This window comes from Callospermophilus lateralis, chromosome 13 (assembly GCF_048772815.1).
Source record: "Callospermophilus lateralis isolate mCalLat2 chromosome 13, mCalLat2.hap1, whole genome shotgun sequence".
Classification (NCBI taxonomy): Eukaryota; Metazoa; Chordata; class Mammalia; order Rodentia; family Sciuridae; genus Callospermophilus; species Callospermophilus lateralis.
This window is the reverse complement of record NC_135317.1, coordinates 104,508,913-104,527,960: the sequence shown is the minus strand read 5'-3', so window position 1 is coordinate 104,527,960 and position 19,048 is coordinate 104,508,913. Positions and strand designations below refer to the sequence as shown.

General features: G+C 37.0%; 1 protein-coding gene across 12 annotated transcripts in view; it reads left to right on the top strand.

Annotated features, from left to right (window-relative positions):
- The window catches only part of Prrc2c (proline rich coiled-coil 2C), a 78,103-nt gene that overhangs the window by 31,481 nt on the left and 27,574 nt on the right, over positions 1-19,048 (top strand). For all 12 annotated transcript variants that reach the window (XM_076832212.1, XM_076832207.1, XM_076832204.1 and 9 more), the window contains exons 10-17: positions 371-515; positions 2,698-2,751; positions 5,279-5,900; positions 8,130-8,299; positions 9,015-9,264; positions 10,232-10,442; positions 11,951-14,200; positions 16,139-16,347. In XM_076832212.1, the coding sequence (XP_076688327.1) occupies positions 371-515; positions 2,698-2,751; positions 5,279-5,900; positions 8,130-8,299; positions 9,015-9,264; positions 10,232-10,442; positions 11,951-14,200; positions 16,139-16,347 (3,911 nt within the window). The remainder of the gene's footprint in view (positions 1-370; positions 516-2,697; positions 2,752-5,278; positions 5,901-8,129; positions 8,300-9,014; positions 9,265-10,231; positions 10,443-11,950; positions 14,201-16,138; positions 16,348-19,048) is intronic.

The following is a 19,048-nucleotide window of genomic DNA, read 5'->3' as shown; positions in this document are numbered from 1 at the left end:
ATTTGAAATATTGAAGATATTATAGCTTGGTTCATCTTTTTTCATTTAATTAGAACACAGTTACATAGTATTTCCAGAAATACTTAGTTGAGCATTTTAGGATTGAGGAGATTCAAAATGAAGGGTTTATATTCCTTTTTGTCCGATCCAAGTGTCCAGATTTGCAACTACTGTGTTGAACTTTATGCTTCATGATGATAAATCTGGACAATCACAGTCCCCAGCCCATAAAGTGTATATTTATCTCCTTTTTTGGTATGTTGCCCATCCTGAAACTGTTCAGAAGTCATTTTTTTAACATACTGAAAATATATTTACTTGTGGCAAAATCTATCCACTTCATTATTTCTTCTGCATTCTGACTCTTCAGTGAGGATCAAGGTTCCAAAACCTCTGAAAGCACTGAAAACCGAAAAGAAGCAGATGAAGTTTGCAACACTAAATCATCGTCTCAGACATCTGCTCAGCCACCAGTAGCAAAAGGTCCCTATGGGAAAGGACCTCCATTTAATCAGGTTTGTTGAGCTCCACGAGTCTTTGCCAGTACTGATACTTGGTGGATTAATTTTATAGAGTTGGAAGGGAACTGTATTTTTTAAAGTAGCCCTAAACCCCAGAGTAGTTTTTACTGCATATTAACAGGTATTATCAGTATAGTAGCTAAATTATCATACAAAAATTGACATTTTGCCTTTTTTTTCCCTTTGCAATTGGTCAGTCATGTAAAATGGAGAGATAATGCTGTTTTTCCAAAGTAAAGGCAACATTTTGAAGCGATTTATCATTTACTGAAAACTATAAATCTTAGCCCCTGTGTGTGAAATACAGCACCATCTTTTTAGGGAATCACAAATAGTATGGAAAGCTAAGAAACCTGAGTCATTTTGAATATTGTAAAGGAAGAAATGTATATGGGCAACAGGTACACTTCCTCTCACTTTTGAGATTGTAAAGGGTAGCTAGAGCTGCATTATACCCTGGGAGAACAGGGGTACGTACCTTCAGAGCATCCACTTAACTCTTAACTAAGGAATCATAATATAGTCAACATATATTTGTTGCACTCATACAAAACACAGAAGAACATGTTCCTTCAGGGAACTCAAAAGAGATGGCTGATAGCCTCTTTTTGAAAAAAAGAAACTGAATACTTATGATGTACCTCAGTGGTAGAGCTCTTAACCTAGCATGAACTAGTTTCATCCCCAGAACCTCAAAACAAAAACAAAGGAATCACTTATGAAGTCTTATATGTAATAAAAGGGAGTTTGGAATTTATTTTAAAGGCATTTTAGTGAGCCATCAATGAATAAATTAATTTCCCTGAAAATGAATGATTTTTTCAAATAATTTTTTTTATGGTATATAATTTTTTTCATGTGCTGTTGGATTTAGTTTGCTTGACTTTATTGAGGACGTTTGCATATCTGTTTACCAGGGATAGTTGTTTACCAGGGTTTTTTTGTTTTTTGTTTTAGTTCTTTTTAGATGTACATGATAATAGTGTATTTTGATTAGTTAGATATATATGGAATATAACCCATTCCAATTAGGATCCCATTCTTGTAGCTGTACATAACGTGGAGTTGCACAGGTTATGTATTCATATATGACCCAAATGAAAGTTATGTCCAGTTTATTCTGTTGTCTTTCCTTTTCCCAACCCTGCTCCCTTCCCTTCATTCCCCATTATCTAATCCAGTGATTTTATATTCTTCCCCTTCCTACTCTGCCTTGTTATGGGTTAGCATCCATATATCACAACATTTGACGTTTGGTTTTTGGGGACTGGTTTATTTCGCTTAGCATGATAGCCTCCAGTTCCATCTATTTACCAGCAAATGACATAATTTCAGTTTTCTTTATGGCTGAGTAATATTCCATTGTGTATATGTACCACATTTGCTTTCTCCATTTATTTGTTGAAGGGCACTTAGGTTGGTTCTATAGCTTGACTGTTGTGAATTTTCATTTTTTTTTTTAAGAGAGAGAATTTTAGTATTTATTTATTTTTTTTTAGTTTTTGGTGGACACAACATCTTTGTATGTGGTGCTGAGGATCGAACCCAGGCCACATGCATGCTAGGCAAGCATGCAACTGCTTGAGCCACATCCCCAGCCCCAAATTTTCAAATTTTTATTCATTCATTCATTAGTATTTGGGATTGAACCCACGGGTGCTATAACACTGAGATACATCCCAGGCCTTTTATTTTTTTGTTTTAAGAAAACATCTCTTTAGGTTTTTAAGAGTCCTGGTAAGTTGCTGAGCCTGTCCTGGAATTTGTGATCCTTTTGCCTCAGCCACCAAAGTTACTTGGGAATTATTCGCATACTCCACTGAGCCCAGCTCAAATAATATTTTAGTAGATATGTTGAATTCATTGGCATGATGGAGAATGATAATTTCTTCACAAAAGACTTAAGGGAAGTTTGCCATTAGGGGAAAAAAAAAAACCTATGAAAAGAACTGTGTTTATTTAATAGTTAGAGGTATACCTCTCCCTATCCAGGTGAGAATTGCTTCACTAAAATTCTGTACTTTCAAAGTGCATTTGAGATCTAGTCTTATTAAACTCTAGAGCAATTCTACAGAAAGTAATATTATGGTGAGTGATGGATGTACTTTTATTAAGGAGAAAAGGACAAATGGGCTTCTTATCTAATTACTTTTTAGTAATTCTTTCTTTGTAATAGGAACGTGGACCATCTTCACATCTGCCACCACCTCCAAAATTGCTTGCACAACAGGTAAGTTTTTAAGTGTATTCAAGCACCCCATGTACTCTTCCTTTCTTCTTATTGCCCTTGCTAGTAAAGACAATCCTTTAACTTTTTCCCTGGATTCCAATCTGTGTCATTTTGTAATGTTCTTGTGACATCTTTCAAGAAAACCAGACATACCCTCGCTTACCATGACTTCGGGCCTTGCCCTTCCATCCCTCTGTAGTGTCTACCCTGCTTCTCTGTTCTTCCTCATAGCAAAATTCTTTTAATGAGTTATGTACACATTTTTGCTGCTTAACCCTCTCCAGGTAACCTTCGATCTTCCACTATACCTTTGAAATTATTACTGCCAAAGTCAGTGACAACTTTGATCTTGACAAATCCAGTTCTCTTGTCTTCATTGTATTTAACAGCATTGTTGATGTAATTTATTTCTCCAGACTTAAAACATTTCTTTTAAAAACTTGGTCCGTGACTCACAATATTTTGTGTGATTCATCACTTGCTCAGGCTGAAACCTGGAAGTACTCTTAGCTTTTCCTTCTTTATTATTCATCATTCAGCTTTGGCTGTGAACAAATTCTATCACCTCTACCTTCAAAATGTATTCATATACTGACTACTTGCTACTACTCATCTGAACCATTGACATAGGGTTTTTTGTTTGCTTGTGGTACTGGGAAGTGAATTAAGGCGCACTTTACCGATGAGCCCCGTCCCCAGCCCTTTTATTTAGAGAAGGGTCTCACTGAGTTGTTTTTGCCTGTGCTGTAACTTGAAGCTCTTTTCCTGGGATCATATTATGATCATAGTTACCACCATAGGTCTTCCCTGGCCGCCCTACTATGATACCTGCATCTACCATTTCAGCCAGCCCCCCCTCCTCTTAACTACTGAAAACTCACTATATATAACATTTCTCTATACATAGAAGCCAAAATTAAAACACATGGAAGAAACTGTTGAAGAAACTTTATGAACTTGAGTCTAAACGATTTCTTGAATAAGATCCAAAAGTCATGAATTGTAAAAGGAAGAGAAATTGGTCAATTGGACTTTGAAAAATATCTTCTAAAAATGCAAAGATAAATTAGGAATCTAGGAAGATTCCTAGTACATCTGACAGAGGACTTACACTGGTCTATATATAAATAAAACCTTACAGCTTAATAAGAAGACAAATAGCCCACCAAATCGATTTCGAACTTTCTCTTCGTAAAAGAAAATACAGGAATGGCCGGTAAACACATGGAAAGTCAGTGGGGAATTGCAGAGTCAAACTACATGAGATTTGCTACACACCTATGCTTGCCAAATATGGCAAGGATGTGGAGCAGCTGGCACTCTTACACATTGCAGGTGAAACTGTAAAACTTTATAACCACTTTGTAAAACACTTTTGCACTTACTTGTAAAATGTAGCATTTACATATGACATGTGAGTTTTAATCCTAGCTATTTATTCAAGAGAAATAATATTTACACAAGACTCATGCATGAATATTCATAGTCTTTTAATCATAGTTAAAAATCTGGAAGCAGTCCACATGTCCTCCATAGATGAAATGATGTACCTGTACTGGAGTGCTATTCATCAATGAATTGGAGCAAACCGCTACTATACCAGATAACCTCAGAACCATTACTTTGAGCAAAAGAAGTGACACATAAAAGATACTATACCTTCATCCATTTATATGAAATTATAGGATAGGCAAAACTACTCAAGGTTAGGGTTAAGGGTTCTTGGCATCACAGGAAGGGGTAAAGTAGTAATTAAAAATGTATGTTTCAGTCACACATGTAATTATACATTTGTCCAAACTCGTCAAAGCACACTAAAATATGTGTATCACATTTTATACAAATTATACTTCAATGAAATCTGCATTAATTTTTTTCTTTGTGTTTGAGCCTATTTTGTGCCTTTTTCATCCTGCTTGTTTTTGCATAGTTGTTGGCAGTCATTTTAAACTTCATCACTGTTTTGTAACACAGTAATGAAGATGAAGACATTGAAACTTGAATCTCTTAGTGATCCTCTCTCTCTCCACTTTGGATTCTAAGTATCCTTCTCTGGTCTTTCAGCATGAGTATAATCGTCTCTACCCAGGCTGATTTTCGGAATTTCTTTTCCTTTTGGGTGTCATTGGCAGCACTGTCTCCCTCTACACTGTTTATCGTCTTTATTTTGTTATTTGTCCCTTTGGTTCTTTCCTGTTGTCCTTTAATCTTAACATGTTTCAAACACGCCATTTTGGATATTTTGGAACTTTGGCATTTCTTCAATGACAGGTGCTGCTAGATATTGAGATTCAGTGTTGTGCTTTTAATTTCACTCAAATACCAAGTGAGCAGTAATGTCTGGCACAATAAAGAGGTATACCGCCAATATTGATTGGCCTATTTAATTATTCTTAATTGAGCAAGTTATAAAGATTAATCCTTTTTTTCCCTGTTATTTTCATGGGGTATTCCCCCGTACTTCCCCATCCCTCTGGTGCCCAGTGTTGGTCAGAAATAGAGTTCTCACACACTGATAATGTTTCAGCATCCTCCACCTCCAGATCGACAGGCAGTTCCTGGAAGACCAAGCCCTTTCCCCCCCAAGCAGCAAGTCCCTGATGAGGATGAAATATGGAAGCAAAGGCGAAGACAACAGTCTGAAATCTCTGCAGCAGTAGAAAGAGCACGTAAGCGGCGTGAAGAGGAAGAGCGAAGAATGGAGGAACAGCGGAAGGCAGCCTGTGCAGAGAAGTTGAAACGCCTGGATGAGAAGCTTGGCATTGTGGAGAAACAGCCGTCTCCAGAGGAAATCAGGGAAAGAGAGAGAGAGAAAGAACGGGAGCGGGAGAAAGAACTTGAAAAAGAACAAGAACAAGAGCGGGAGAAGGAAAGGGATAAAGAAAAGGAGAGGCAGCAGGAGAAGGAGAAAGAGCTGGAGAAGGAGCTGGAGAAACAGAGAGAAATGGAGAAGGAAAGAAAGCAGGAAAAAGAGAGAGAATTAGAACGACAGAGGGAAAAGGAAAAAGAACTACAAAAGATAAAAGAACAGGAAAGAGAATGTGAGTTGAAGAAAGAAAGGGAGAAAGTGGAGGAAAAAACAGAACTCACAGAACCTGTTTTAGAGCCTGTGGCAGAAAAACAAGAAAGTGAGAACAGCTGTAATAAAGGTATGAGAGGCTTATCCCTTCTTCTATAAACTTGACCAAGTTTCATAGTAGTTATACATGGTGGGTACTCATGCTCATGTGTTTTTAACGTAAAAAAAATCAAAATAAAAGTGATTGTTTATGATAGCATTTGCAAGACAGAATATAGCCTAGAGTTATGTTTTCATCTCAAAGTGTTTCTTAAAGTTACTACACAAACCTCAGTTCTAGTGTGTCTGCAGATATTTATTGGCTTCATAACCATATACACTGATTTTCCCCCCCTAGTTTTTCTCCAAGACATTTATCTAAACACAGTGTCATTTGCTCATTTACATTTATACTTTTGAAGCTAAACTGTAGTAGACCTTAATGGGAATGTTGTGTTGTCATAATTACATGACTGTAGACTTTTTTATTCTTTTATAAACTGGTCTATAGACTAGTTAATTCAAATATAGTGTAAAACCTTGGCTAATTTGTAGTAAAGTTTATTTCTAATGAACAGCTCAAATTCAGATAGAAATAGTTTTATTTCATTAGGTATTCTGATGTGGAACAACTATAACTTTTAAAACCACAAATTTTCTTTCTTTTCTCGTAGACACTGTTTTTTATACTATTAAGGTTTTTTGTTTGTTTTTGTTTTCTTTGACATATCAAAAGACTAAGAAGGGTAGAGCCTGTAGCTCAGTGGTAGAGTGCTTGCCTAGCATGCAAAAGGCCCTGGGTTCCATCCCTAGCACTGAAAAGACAAAACAGAAAACTGAAAAGAATATTTTATCCCTCTCTCTCTCTCTCCCTCCCTCCCCCCCCCTCTCTCTAGTGAGATAAGACCACATTGATTATTTTTTCTGTTTTGAGACTGTATTATTAATTAAGTCTTCTATTACATATCAAAAGCACTTATGATTGCTCACAACACAAAAAAATGCAAAATAAGTTTTCTCACATCAGAATTGAATAGTATTATCATATGCTAATATCGATTAAATGCAATCAGTACTTTGTGTTAGAGATAATACTAAGAGATAACCTTAGGAAATCTAATAAAAATGTAAATTAGAAACAAGGAAGTACATGTTTTAGTTCTAGTGCTGCCACTGAATACATGTTGACTCTGGTTAGTTAATTTAACATTTATTTATGTATATACATCACTCACTTTCTTTCTAATAATCTGTATTTTTGGTACTTTATTTTTAGCTAGGTTTTATCAGTAAGAGGTACCCATTTAATAAGTAACTCGCCTATGTGACTCTTCTCTAAAACTTCATTTTTTCTTTCACAACACTCTTAATGTTTAATGTAGTACAGACAAGAAATATGTTTTGTGATTCTTTACAGCATGCTTTTACATTAGTAAACTAAATTTCCTTTTAAAATTTGTTTTTATTCATCGGAGAATTTTTTAACAAACACCATTTTATAATTTTGACAGATAACATAATCAAGAATGAACATGACTGATTTTCCTTGTGATGAAAACTTTTTGTGTATGCTGGTGACTCTCCCTTTAGTATAACACACTTGACAGACACCTTTTATTTGCAGAATGATATATGTTGAATGTCCTCATATTTAAACTCTAGTGGTTTTCTTTATATAGATAATAGTCACTTGGTCTTATAAGTAAATAAACTAATTTCTTTTCTTTTCATGTATGTATAGGCCATTTGTTTCTTATACAAGTCCTAGTGAGTAGGGGCATTAAGTGTTGTATTGAAGTACAATGAAAATAGGGGAATAGAATTTTAAGTGTCTTATCACAGAATCAATTAGAGATTTTTGTGTGATGAAGCATTTGAGTCTCTGATCTCTCCTAAGCTTCCAGCCAGGTGTGGTGGCAAACACCTGTAATCCTAAGAACTTGGGTGGCCCAGGCATTAGGATCTCAAGTTAGAGGCCAACGTCAGCAACTTATTGAGACCTTGACTTAATAAATAAAATAGGCTGGGGATGTAACTCAGTGGTATAGTGCTTCTGGGTTCATTTCTCAGTACCCAAAAAAAGAAAAAAAGAACCCAGCTTTATGGAAATCTAAAGTTTTAGACAATCTGTTACCTTATTTATGGTATGGTTTTATACTATTAAAATATGAAACAGTATTTTGCAGTATTGAAGAAGTTTTCTTTCCCCTTTAAATTTACAGTCTCAAATCTAATAATTTCATTTTATAATCTCAAATCTAATAATTTTATTACGTTATGGAAGTTGTGCTTAAAAACATCTGACTTTCTTTTTGGGCAGAGGAGGAGCCAGTTTTCACTAGACAAGACAGCAATCGCAGTGAAAAGGAGACCACACAAGCGCTCCATGAAGCAGAACCAGAATCAGGATCTCAACCTCGACCTGCTGTATTATCTAGCTATTTCAAGCAATTTCAGAAATCATTACCACCACGATTCCAGCGGCAGCAGGTAATGGTAAAACCATTTCATTATGTTTGTGTGATCAAAGATTTTTGTTCAGTGGACAAGAAAGGGGGATGGAATTCAGTGACACTCTACCACTGAGCTATATCCTCAAGCCCATCCACCTCCTTTTTTTTTTTTTAAAGACAGTCTCCCTAAGTTTCCCAGGCCGAGTTAAAACTTGTGATCCCCCTGCCTCTACTTCACAGTTTGCTGGGATTATAGGTGTGCACCACCATGCATAGCAAAATTGTTTTTTCTTTCTTTCTTTTTTTTTTTTTTTTTTTTTTTAATTTTAAGTTGTAGATGGACACAATACCTTTATATTTGTATTTGGTGCTGTGAATCAAACCCAGTGCCTCACAGGTGTACAGCAACTGCACGACCACTGAGCTATAGTACCCAGCCCCTATTTCTTCTTAATGAGGGTTTATTGATGGGAGTTTGACCTTGACCTGTGTTCTTCCATTATATACTCAGCCTCATTTGCAGATGCTGTCTTCCATTTCCAAGAAACGGATTATACAGTAGAATGAGTGAATGATTAGTTGCTTAAGTCAAGTGTAGTGCAAAATCATTTGTTTTTTTTCTTGCCAACTCACATGGTTAAGTTGTTTCTTCCCTCAAAGATTAAAAAGCAAACCTTATTTTCTGATAGAGTTGACTATAGCATTTATCATGTGGAGCCACAGCCTCAACCTGTGGGACGTTGATTTTTCAGGAACAGATGAAACAACAGCAATGGCAGCAGCAGCAGCAACAAGGTGTACTAGCACAAACTGTTCCTTCACAACCCTCCAGCAGTACTGTCCCTCCTCCACCACACAGGCCTCTTTACCAGCCCATGCAGCCTCACCCTCAGCATTTGGCTTCTATGGGTTTTGATCCACGGTGGCTCATGATGCAGTCCTACATGGATCCTCGAATGATGTCAGGAAGACCTACTATGGAAATTCCACCCATTCATCCTGGTAACATTTTCTTATGGCTCACTTGCAGTTTTCCAGAGCTGACGTTGTTATGGTGTGTTCCCCCGCCCCCCTTTTTATTTTAGTCTTTATTCCTTTAGAGTTGTATCCTAGTACTAGTCGACACTCTACATTGTAATCATGAAATTGTAGCTTTCTTTCAGCACAGAGTAGCTAAATACCAGGCACTTGTATCAAGACCAAAACAGCAGGGTTTTTTCCTCTTTTGTGAATATCATTTAAATTTTTGGAGATGCAAAGTATTTACTCCTGTTGATATCTATTATCGGTTATGTTGTTTGTATTCTTTCAAGTACTTCAACATTTGGATTTTGTCTGTAGGATACATAAACCAGCATTTTAATTTTCTGCATAATTTGCCACCCTAAACTTGAATTTACTTATAGATTTACCAAAAACCAAATAAATTGGCAGTCTTTTCTGCAGCCCATTATAATAAGTCCAGATAATCCATTATCAGAATGTATTGTGGAAAATTTGGGGATGATAAAATAACCAGGACCTCATCTTGATATTAAAGTTTAAGCAGAATATATTAAAGTAGGTTAATGGAAGTTGCCATAGGAAATGTTTTTCTCAGAAATTTGTCACTGTTGGTGTGATTCTCATGATTTTTGTGTTAATGTGCTTTGAATCATTGTTTGATGCCTGTTTTTTATAGGTATAATACTCTCTTGCTTTAAAATATGTTGCTGTTGGGGGTTTTGCTCCCTTAATTTTTAATGAAATCTGTTTCAACAACAATAATGAAATATCATTTACAGAACAGCTTTTATACAGTTTTCATCAAATTTTTTTTGAATTACAGTAATATAGTTTTTTTATTTCTATTTTTTTAGAAAAATATGTAAGTGTAGAGAATGCCAAACAATAATTAGTAGTCTATTTTGATTTTGTTTCTTGCACTTCTCTAATTGAAATTTTATCTTTTTCTAAACCTTTGTTACAGGAATGATTCCCCCTAAACCATTAATGAGAAGAGACCAGATGGAGGGGTCACCAAACAGTTCTGAGTCATTCGAGCACATAGCTCGATCTGCAAGAGATCATGCTATTTCCCTTCCCGAGCCTCGTGTGATGTGGGGGTCTGATCCCTATCCTCATGCAGAGCTTCAGCAGACACCTACTCCCAAGGCAGCTGAAGAATCTGAGGGTATTAGGTAATAAATTGTTAAAATTATTAATAGACCAGATGGAATGACATGATAGAAAATTGTTCAGTGTCTTGAAGATCATAAATATTTCCTTTTATAGCATGCTTCATTTCATTTTTGGACACAATTTCTTTTTAATGGCATCTCTGTATGGAGAATGGCATTTTTAAAAACTTGTTCAGGAAACTTAATTCAATGCTAAAACTTAAACATTACATATTAAAATTAGCAAATCTTTATTGACAGGTGTAGAGAAATTTAAAGGTATCTACCATGCTTATGTCATCTGGCTAAAGTATTAAAGTAATTCTAGTGAGAAATTGTAGACATTTGATTATCAGTGTCTTGGAAATTTTCTAAGACCAAGCTAAGGAGAAATACTAATTTGTGAGGATTCTTTAAAGGGGCAGGCAATTGGTGGGGCCTCTAACAATCTTAACAATATAGTTAGAACTTCCACTCTTTTATGGGTCATATTTTTATGATAATGGTTTCTAATTATAATTGAAACCTGTGGACTCACTGTTCTTTCATTCTAAGTAGAAATTATTAATCTTGATGCAGTTGACACCAACATTGTTTAAATATTTGTTTTTCTTAGTTTTTATTATAGTTTTTAAAAGCCCCACATAACATTAGATCCACCCACCTACTTAAAATTTTTAAGTGTACAGTATAGTACTAGCCAGGTGTAGCAGCATGTGCCTCTCTAATCCCAGCTACTCAGGAAGCTGAGGCCCGAAGATTTGAAATTAAAGTTCAGCCTGGGCACCTTAGCAGGATGCTATGTCAGTATTTTAAAAGGGTACTTGTAGCTCAATGATAGAGCACTTGCCTAGCATATGTGAAGTCCTGGGTTCAATTCCCAGTAGTGGATAGTAGGCCCACGATATTGTTACCTGTAAGCACAATCTTCTGCAGCAGAGCCTCAGTACTACTTCATTTTGTATAACTGAAACTTTAATATTGAAGCATCCATTTCTTCCCATTTCTCCACTACCTTCAGCCCCTGGAAGCCACCATTCTGCTTTCTGACTTGATGAATCTGATTTCTTTAGATACCTCCTATAAGCAGAATCGTGGTATTTTTCCGAATGGCTCAAAGATTTATCCATGTTGTAGTGATGGCTGTATTTCCCTTTTTATTTATGAATAACATTCCACTATATGTCTGTACTACATTTTTTTAATCCATTCAGCTATGGATAGACATTTAAACTGTATCCCTGTCCTGGCTCTTGGGGATATGGACACATTGTTTTTGTTTTTTTTTTTAATGGATTGTTCAGTTTGTTTATTTATATGTGGTGCTGAGGATTAAACCCAGGGCCTCACACATGCCAGGCAAGCGCTCTACCACTGAGCCACAACTCCAGTCTGCACTGATGTTTTGGAGATTTTCTTATGATTCAGGTCCATAGTTGGTATTTTTAAATTGGGTTATTTTTGCCATGCCATGTACATGTGGGAAAGATTGCTTTGTTGGTTACGCCTTTGAACTTTTATCATTATAGGCCTGAAAATGCACTGGAGCAGGAACAGATTACCACTGCTTATCCTGTAGAACACAGTCAGTTGGAAACTCATCCAGAAGCAGACTTTGTCAGAGAATCAAGTGAGACAGATGTACAGAAGTTTTTAAGCAGATCTGTGGAAGACATTAGACCTCACCATGCTGATAAAAATAATCAGTCTGCTTGTTTTGAAGGACCTGATCCAAAGACCTTGTCCACTCCTCCAGAAGAGCGAATTTCAGCTCTAGAAAGTCAGCCTTCCCGGAAAAGAAGTGTTTCCCATGGGTCTAATCATGCTCAAAAATCAGAAGAGCAAAGAAATGAGCCATCTGGGAGCATTTCTAAAGTAACAAGTAGATGCATTGATTCGAAAGATCTAGCAGAAAGGCCGGAGGAGAAAACAAGAAAAGATGGCTTTCTACGTTCTTCTGAAGGACCAAAACCTGAAAAGGTTTATAAATCCAAATCAGAAACTCGTTGGGGCCCAAGACCAAGCTCCAACAGAAGGGAAGAAGGTAATGACAGACCTGTGAGAAGATCAGGTCCCATTAAAAAGCCTGTACTTAGAGATATGAAAGAGGAACGGGAACAAAGGAAAGAGAAAGAAGGAGAAAAGGTTGAAAAGGTCATTGAGAAAGTTGTAAAACCTGAAAAGACGGAAAAGAAAGACCTTCTTCCTCCCCCACCACCATCTCCTGCACCAATTCAGACCCAGTCAGTTCCACCACCAGTGCAGCCAGAACCAGAGAAACTTCCTTCCACAGAAACTTCAGCTGTGACTCACAAGCCATCTCAAGATACTGAGAAGCCTGTAGAAACTGTAAGTAGTGTTCAGGTGGAGCCTGCAGTTAAAATTGTAAACCAGCAAACTGTTGCAGCACCAACAGTCAAAGAAGAAAAACAGCCTGAGAAAGTCATCAGTAAAGATGTTGGTATAGAGAGACCTCGACCAGATTCAAGACCAGCAGTTAAAAAAGAGTCAACTTTACCCCCCAGGACATACTGGAAAGAAGCTAGAGATAGAGACTGGTTTCCGGATCAAGGATACAGAGGCCGAGGCAGGGGTGAATATTACTCCAGGGGTCGAAGTTATAGAGGCTCTTATGGGGGGCGTGGCAGGGGTGGAAGAGGTCACACTCGTGATTATCCTCAGTATAGAGACAACAAGCCAAGAACAGAGCACGTGCCTTCAGGCCCTCCGAGACAACGAGAAGAAAGTGAGACACGAAGTGAGAGTTCTGACTTTGAAGTCGTCCCCAAAAGACGACGACAGCGGGGTTCAGAGACTGACACAGACAGTGAAGTTCATGAAAGTGCAAGTGACAAGGATAGTTTAAGCAAAGGCAAACTTCCCAAGAGAGAAGAACGGTCTGAAAACAAAAAACCCATAAAGCCCCAGTCTTCTTTCAAGCCTGAAAACCATGTCCGAATAGATAGCCGGCCACTTGAAAAGCCTTATGTTAGGGATGATGATAAGTCGAAACCAGGCTTCCTTCCTAAAGGAGAGCCTACAAGACGAGGCAGAGGAGGGACTTTTAGGCGAGGTGGAAGGGATCCTGGAGGCCGTCCATCACGTCCTTCTACTTTACGAAGACCAGCTTATCGGGACAATCAGTGGAACCCAAGGCAGACAGAAGCTCCTAAACCAGAAGACGGAGAGCCACCAAGAAGGCATGAGCAGTTCATTCCTATACCAGCAGATAAACGGCCTCCAAAATTTGAACGGAAATTTGACCCAGCCAGAGAGAGGCCCCGGAGGCAGCGTCCTACCCGACCACCAAGGCAAGATAAGCCGCCTCGGTTTAGAAGGCTAAGAGAGAGGGAGGCTGCTTCAAAAACAAATGAGGTGCCAGTGCCCACAAATGGCACCATTAATAATCTGGCCCAAGAACCAGCCAGTACTGCTGGGGATATTCCTGGGAATAAGACACCAGATTTATCTAACCAGAACTCTTCAGATCAGGCAAATGAAGAGTGGGAAACAGCTTCTGAAAGCAGTGATTTCAATGAGAGGCGGGAGAGGGATGAAAAAAAAAATGCTGACTTGAATGCACAAGCAGTTGTAAAGACTGGTGAGAATACCTTGCCTCCAAAGAGGGAGATAGCAAAAAGAAGCTTCTCCAGTCAGAGGCCTGGCGTGGATCGCCAGAATAGACGTGGCAACAGTGGACCACCCAAATCAGGAAGGAATTTCTCAGGTCCGAGGAATGAAAGAAGAAGTGGCCCACCATCAAAAAGTGGAAAGAGAGGGTGAGTACTTTGGTATAGATAAGACTAAGAGAAGCTGACAGTAGAATACTTGGTTGAATGATGCAAGGAGCCAGTCTAGAATAGAAGGCAAAGACATTGTACTCCCCGTAATGGAGCTTGAGGAACAGGGTAATGCCTCTTAGAAGGCGTCACATGCTAAGTCCTCTTAGGAATGTGTAGCTTTAGAAAATTATACACCCAGGGAAGGACATATGCAGCATCTTCATTTGTTAAGTCATCTTTTTTTTTCCCCCTCGTATATTTATTTTTTGGTGAGGTCATATGTACAGGTCTTGAATGTCATAGAAATACATTATGTAGTTTTAACAAATATGTTAAGTCATCTTAGTGCTGATGAGTAGCCTCCTTTATTAGTTTGTACTTGCAAAACTGGTGCTGCACAGGTGTCCTCTGAGACTTAAATTATGTAACTATATACTCTTGTCACCATATACCAGTTCCTCAAGAATCATATTGAAACTTAAGGATAATTATATTCCCCTCTGAATTTGCAGAACTATTTGAATTTAGTTGATCCAGTCAGAGAGACCCAGAAAACAAATCTCTGCCCAACTACCAAGGCCACCTATAACATAAATGCCGTTGAAACAGTCCTTTAAGTAATTATAATATATTAGTGTTGATTTTAGTGTCAGCATTATAAAGTAGCAATTAAGGTTCAGAATGCCTGGGTTCAAACCAAGGCTGTGTACTTCGTAGTGGCTTCCTCACCAATAAAATGGAAAAAAAGTAATTGTGTTCAATGTGTGATAATTACTGAGATAATGTTTATAATGCACTTAACATTGTGTTGTAATCAACCATTATTATGGTGTTCCCCTTTGTTAGACCAAGTTTCCAGAATTGGAGCCTGAGTTGATAATTTATTTGGCAATATTGCATTAATCTGAATTCCTTATTTTCACACTTAACATTTCAGGTTACTATTCTCATCAGGGGAAATGCTGTTGCTTTCCGGATCATTTAGAAAAGATTCCAAGGAAATTATGTAGCCAGTTTTGTTTCCTGAGTGCCTGCTTAACTCATAATGTGAATATACCTTTTTAAGGCCAAGAGATCAGAATAAAAAAAAAAAATGCTGAACCAAATAATTTCACAACTGAAGTATTTCAAGTAATATGATTCAGGGGAAATCTTGATCTGATTTTTGTGCCTTGTAGAAGCAACAACTTTGAACCTGCAGAAATAATTGATTATAGGTAAAACAAATGTTTTACTAGAGTCCTATTTGGAAGAAATGAATTCATTCTTAAGTGTTTGAGGTCATGTCAGGCACTTGGTAAGCTGTCATTTTGAGTAATACTTCAGGCTATTATGAAATTGAATTAATAAGACCATTTTCTATTGTCTTATTTTCTCTTGGAAATTAAAGAAAAACCTGTACATTGTTAAGAAAGCCAAAATAATAATACATTTGGCTTGTGAAGTGAACTATTTCCATGTTAAAGCTGTTCTTTAATATGTTTACATTGATGTATAAATCTGATTAAAATTTATATGTATATTGTGCGTTGTGTAAACATAGACTGCTCCTTAAACTTTCACTTTTATGAGAATCCCACATTGGAAGAGAATCTGTTGTAAATACTTTGATCTAAATAACAGGAATTTTCTGCTGTAAATAATGCTTGCTAAGTAGTTCATTTATACTAGGATAGGCATGAGCACAGTAAAAGCCTTCTGGGGATAATTAGAATTCTAGAATTAATTGCTGGGGAGAAACTTTTGTCTGCCTTGATTGGGAGGCTCAGTTTGGGTGAATTGCCCACTCAAAAGTCATGAAGACTTATTGGATTGGATTTAAATGAGTCTTCTATCCCTGTGCTGTTGTATCTTAAACTTGATAAACTGTCAATAAGATTATTTTTCTTTTGTTGGGGGTTATGAAGGTAGTAATATTTCAGATTATTTTTGTAGGCCATTTGATGATCAGTCAGCAGGCATAGCTGGTGTTGACCCTGTCAGTGGAGGTTCTGCACACCACCAGGAGGGAGCACCTAATGGTACAGGACAAAAGAATTCCAAGGATTCTGCTGGGAAAAAACGAGAGGATGCAAAACCAGGTCCTAAGAAGCCCAAAGAGAAAGTAGATGCTCTGTCACAGTTTGATCTCAACAATTATGCAAGTATGTTCTGGACTTGTTTCATTTTGTTTGTTACATTTAAGTTGATGCTATAAAGAAGTCATCAGAGAAGAAAAGAAACATTTATGGTAGAGATAAGAGGCTGATTGTGAAATACTGATTTAAAAAAAAAAAAATAACACCAACTTTTAGCCTAACCTTAAATGCTTGGTATAAATTTTGTTAAAGATAATCCATCATGGTTTTACTGGTTTTTTTCTAATAAAGGAGACAGTTGGTTAATACACCTCAGCTTGCCAAACAGTTACAAAGTGTTAAGCTTGTTTAGATGTGTGCAAGTTCTATTTCTTTAAAAAACAAATAAAAGGGAAAAATGTTAATGAGTAATAACCTTGGCAAAGTTGTTTTCAGACCGGAAAAGTCAGGAATAAGTAATACTACAAAGATGGCGTTTCTGTGGAGAAATGCTTTAGTAGAGCTGTGAAGTGGTGAGTGGCCAGTGTGGGGGATGACATAGCAAAAGAATTAGGATGAGGACCTTAATAAGGACTCTCTGAGTAGAATGATTTAAAATGTGAAAATGCACTGTTTGCCATTCATTCAGATGAAACTAAAGCTGAATATAAAAAACTGGGAGATTTACTAGGTTAAAACTAGATAGTTGTAATGGGAAAGTTAGGTTAGGTACCATTATTCATCTAAGTCGGGGTTATTTATCCGTATAAAATCCCAGTTGGGGCCCAGGTCTTGGACCTTATTTCTAGACCAGTGAGTATTAACATATACTCCCCAGACCATCAACATCATCTGGAAATTTATGGGAAATGCAAATTCTTGTCTACCTTAAACCTACTAAATCAGAAATCTGAGAGTAGGTGATAGCAGTCATTTTTTCAGATTATTCCAGTGCATGGTAAAGTTTGAGAACTACGGTTCTAGATTACCATTTTAGAATCTGTATGGAAAAGTAAACTGATCTTCATTTTATGTTTAAGGATTTCTAGTTAGATCGTTTAGAGTAATGATTCTCAACATGAATGATTTTGTACCTCAGGGGATATTTGTCAGTCTCTGGAGTTGTGAGGGTTTTTGTTTTGTTTTGTTTGCAGTACTGGGAATTGAATCCAAGGGTGCTTTATCACTGAGCTACATCACTACTCCTCTATGTTGTTGTTGTTTTTTAATTTTGAGAAAGGGGTCTCACAAAATTGCCTTTTAATTGAAATCCTCCTGTTTTAGCCTCCTGAATTGGTTTAATTCAGATATGTGCCACCACACCCAGCTCTAGAGAAATTTTTAATTTTCCCACCTGGGGTGGAGCACTACTGAAATCTAATGAGTAGAGGCCAGAGATACTGCTAAACATCCTATAATGCACAGGAAAGCCATCTTGATAGTACTTAATTTATTAAAATTATATTTAAATGTTAAGACATCTTTAGATTGACACTGATTGAATAGCTTAAAGTGATGCAAAGTACCAGACAAGAACAACTATTAAAAATATCAGAAAGTATGCGCAAATGTACATAAAGGCCAAAATAACTTTTCAGAAGGTCTAAAGAAGCTTCTACTCAATAAAGTTGAAATAGTAAGTTATGGCATAGCTGTGAGGAGAGTCTTATTTCTCACACACACTGTAATTTATAGTCATCTCCCTTACCATGGGGATATGTTCCAACATCCCCTGTAGATGTCTGAAATTGTAGATAAAATTTAATGTATAAATTAGTAACAGGCTACCAAGTGACTGACTGACTAATGGGCAGATAGCATGGGTGTACTGGACAAAGGAATGATTTGTGCCCAGGCAGGATGGGACAAGACTCCATCACACTATTCAGATCAGCATACTCTTGACTTTTCCATTTAATATTTGTGGACTGTAGGTAACTGAAAACCTAGAGAGTAAAACTGTAGTTGTGAGGACAAGACCACTATATGTAAAAAGTGAGGTGAATTTAGAATCATGAGGCCTCCTCACCTTGCTTGCACTGACATCCTTTAAAACAATTGACAAAGACCTTTCATTGAAATGAGCCCGTGCTCCTTTTTTTTTTTTTTTTTTTTTTTTTGGTGGTGGTGCTGGGGATTGAATCCAGGGCCATGTGCGTATGAGGTGAAGCAGTCTGCCAACTGAGCTATGTCCCCACATGCTCCATTTTTACATTTATTAATTCCTTAAGTAAAAATGTCTTGGATAATTCAAATGAGTTGGGTTCTTTTCTTTCAAAATCAAGTTCTTATCAGAAAAACAGTGACAATCATTTTCTAAAGAGTAAAAACCAGTCTCAGTATTCCTTTTTCATTTTCTTTACATAAATGCCAGTTTTGGTCTCTTAAAAGAATTATCTGTGGATTGCCTGTGAATGCGTTCTTGAACATGTAGTTATAACTAAAAATCACATCACCTGAACTAATTTAATTTTATTTGAAATGCCATGTAATAGATTTAGATTTCTTGTACTCTTTAAAAAAATTTTTTTTAATGGCCTAAATAATGGTTACTTGGACAGTAAGTTGAAAATACATGAGATCATCAACTAGGTGATTTTGATGTTTGTATGTACATTTCTGCTGCCTTATGTTCGGAACATTCATGTTAATTTCATTTGTTTTAACAACCACATATTATAGATAAGGTATCTGTGTGAAATAGGGGCATTAAGAGTCCAAAGACCAGTTATGCCAATCACCTTACCTTCAATAGATAATAGATCAGCTAGGTGTTCAGAGCTTTCTT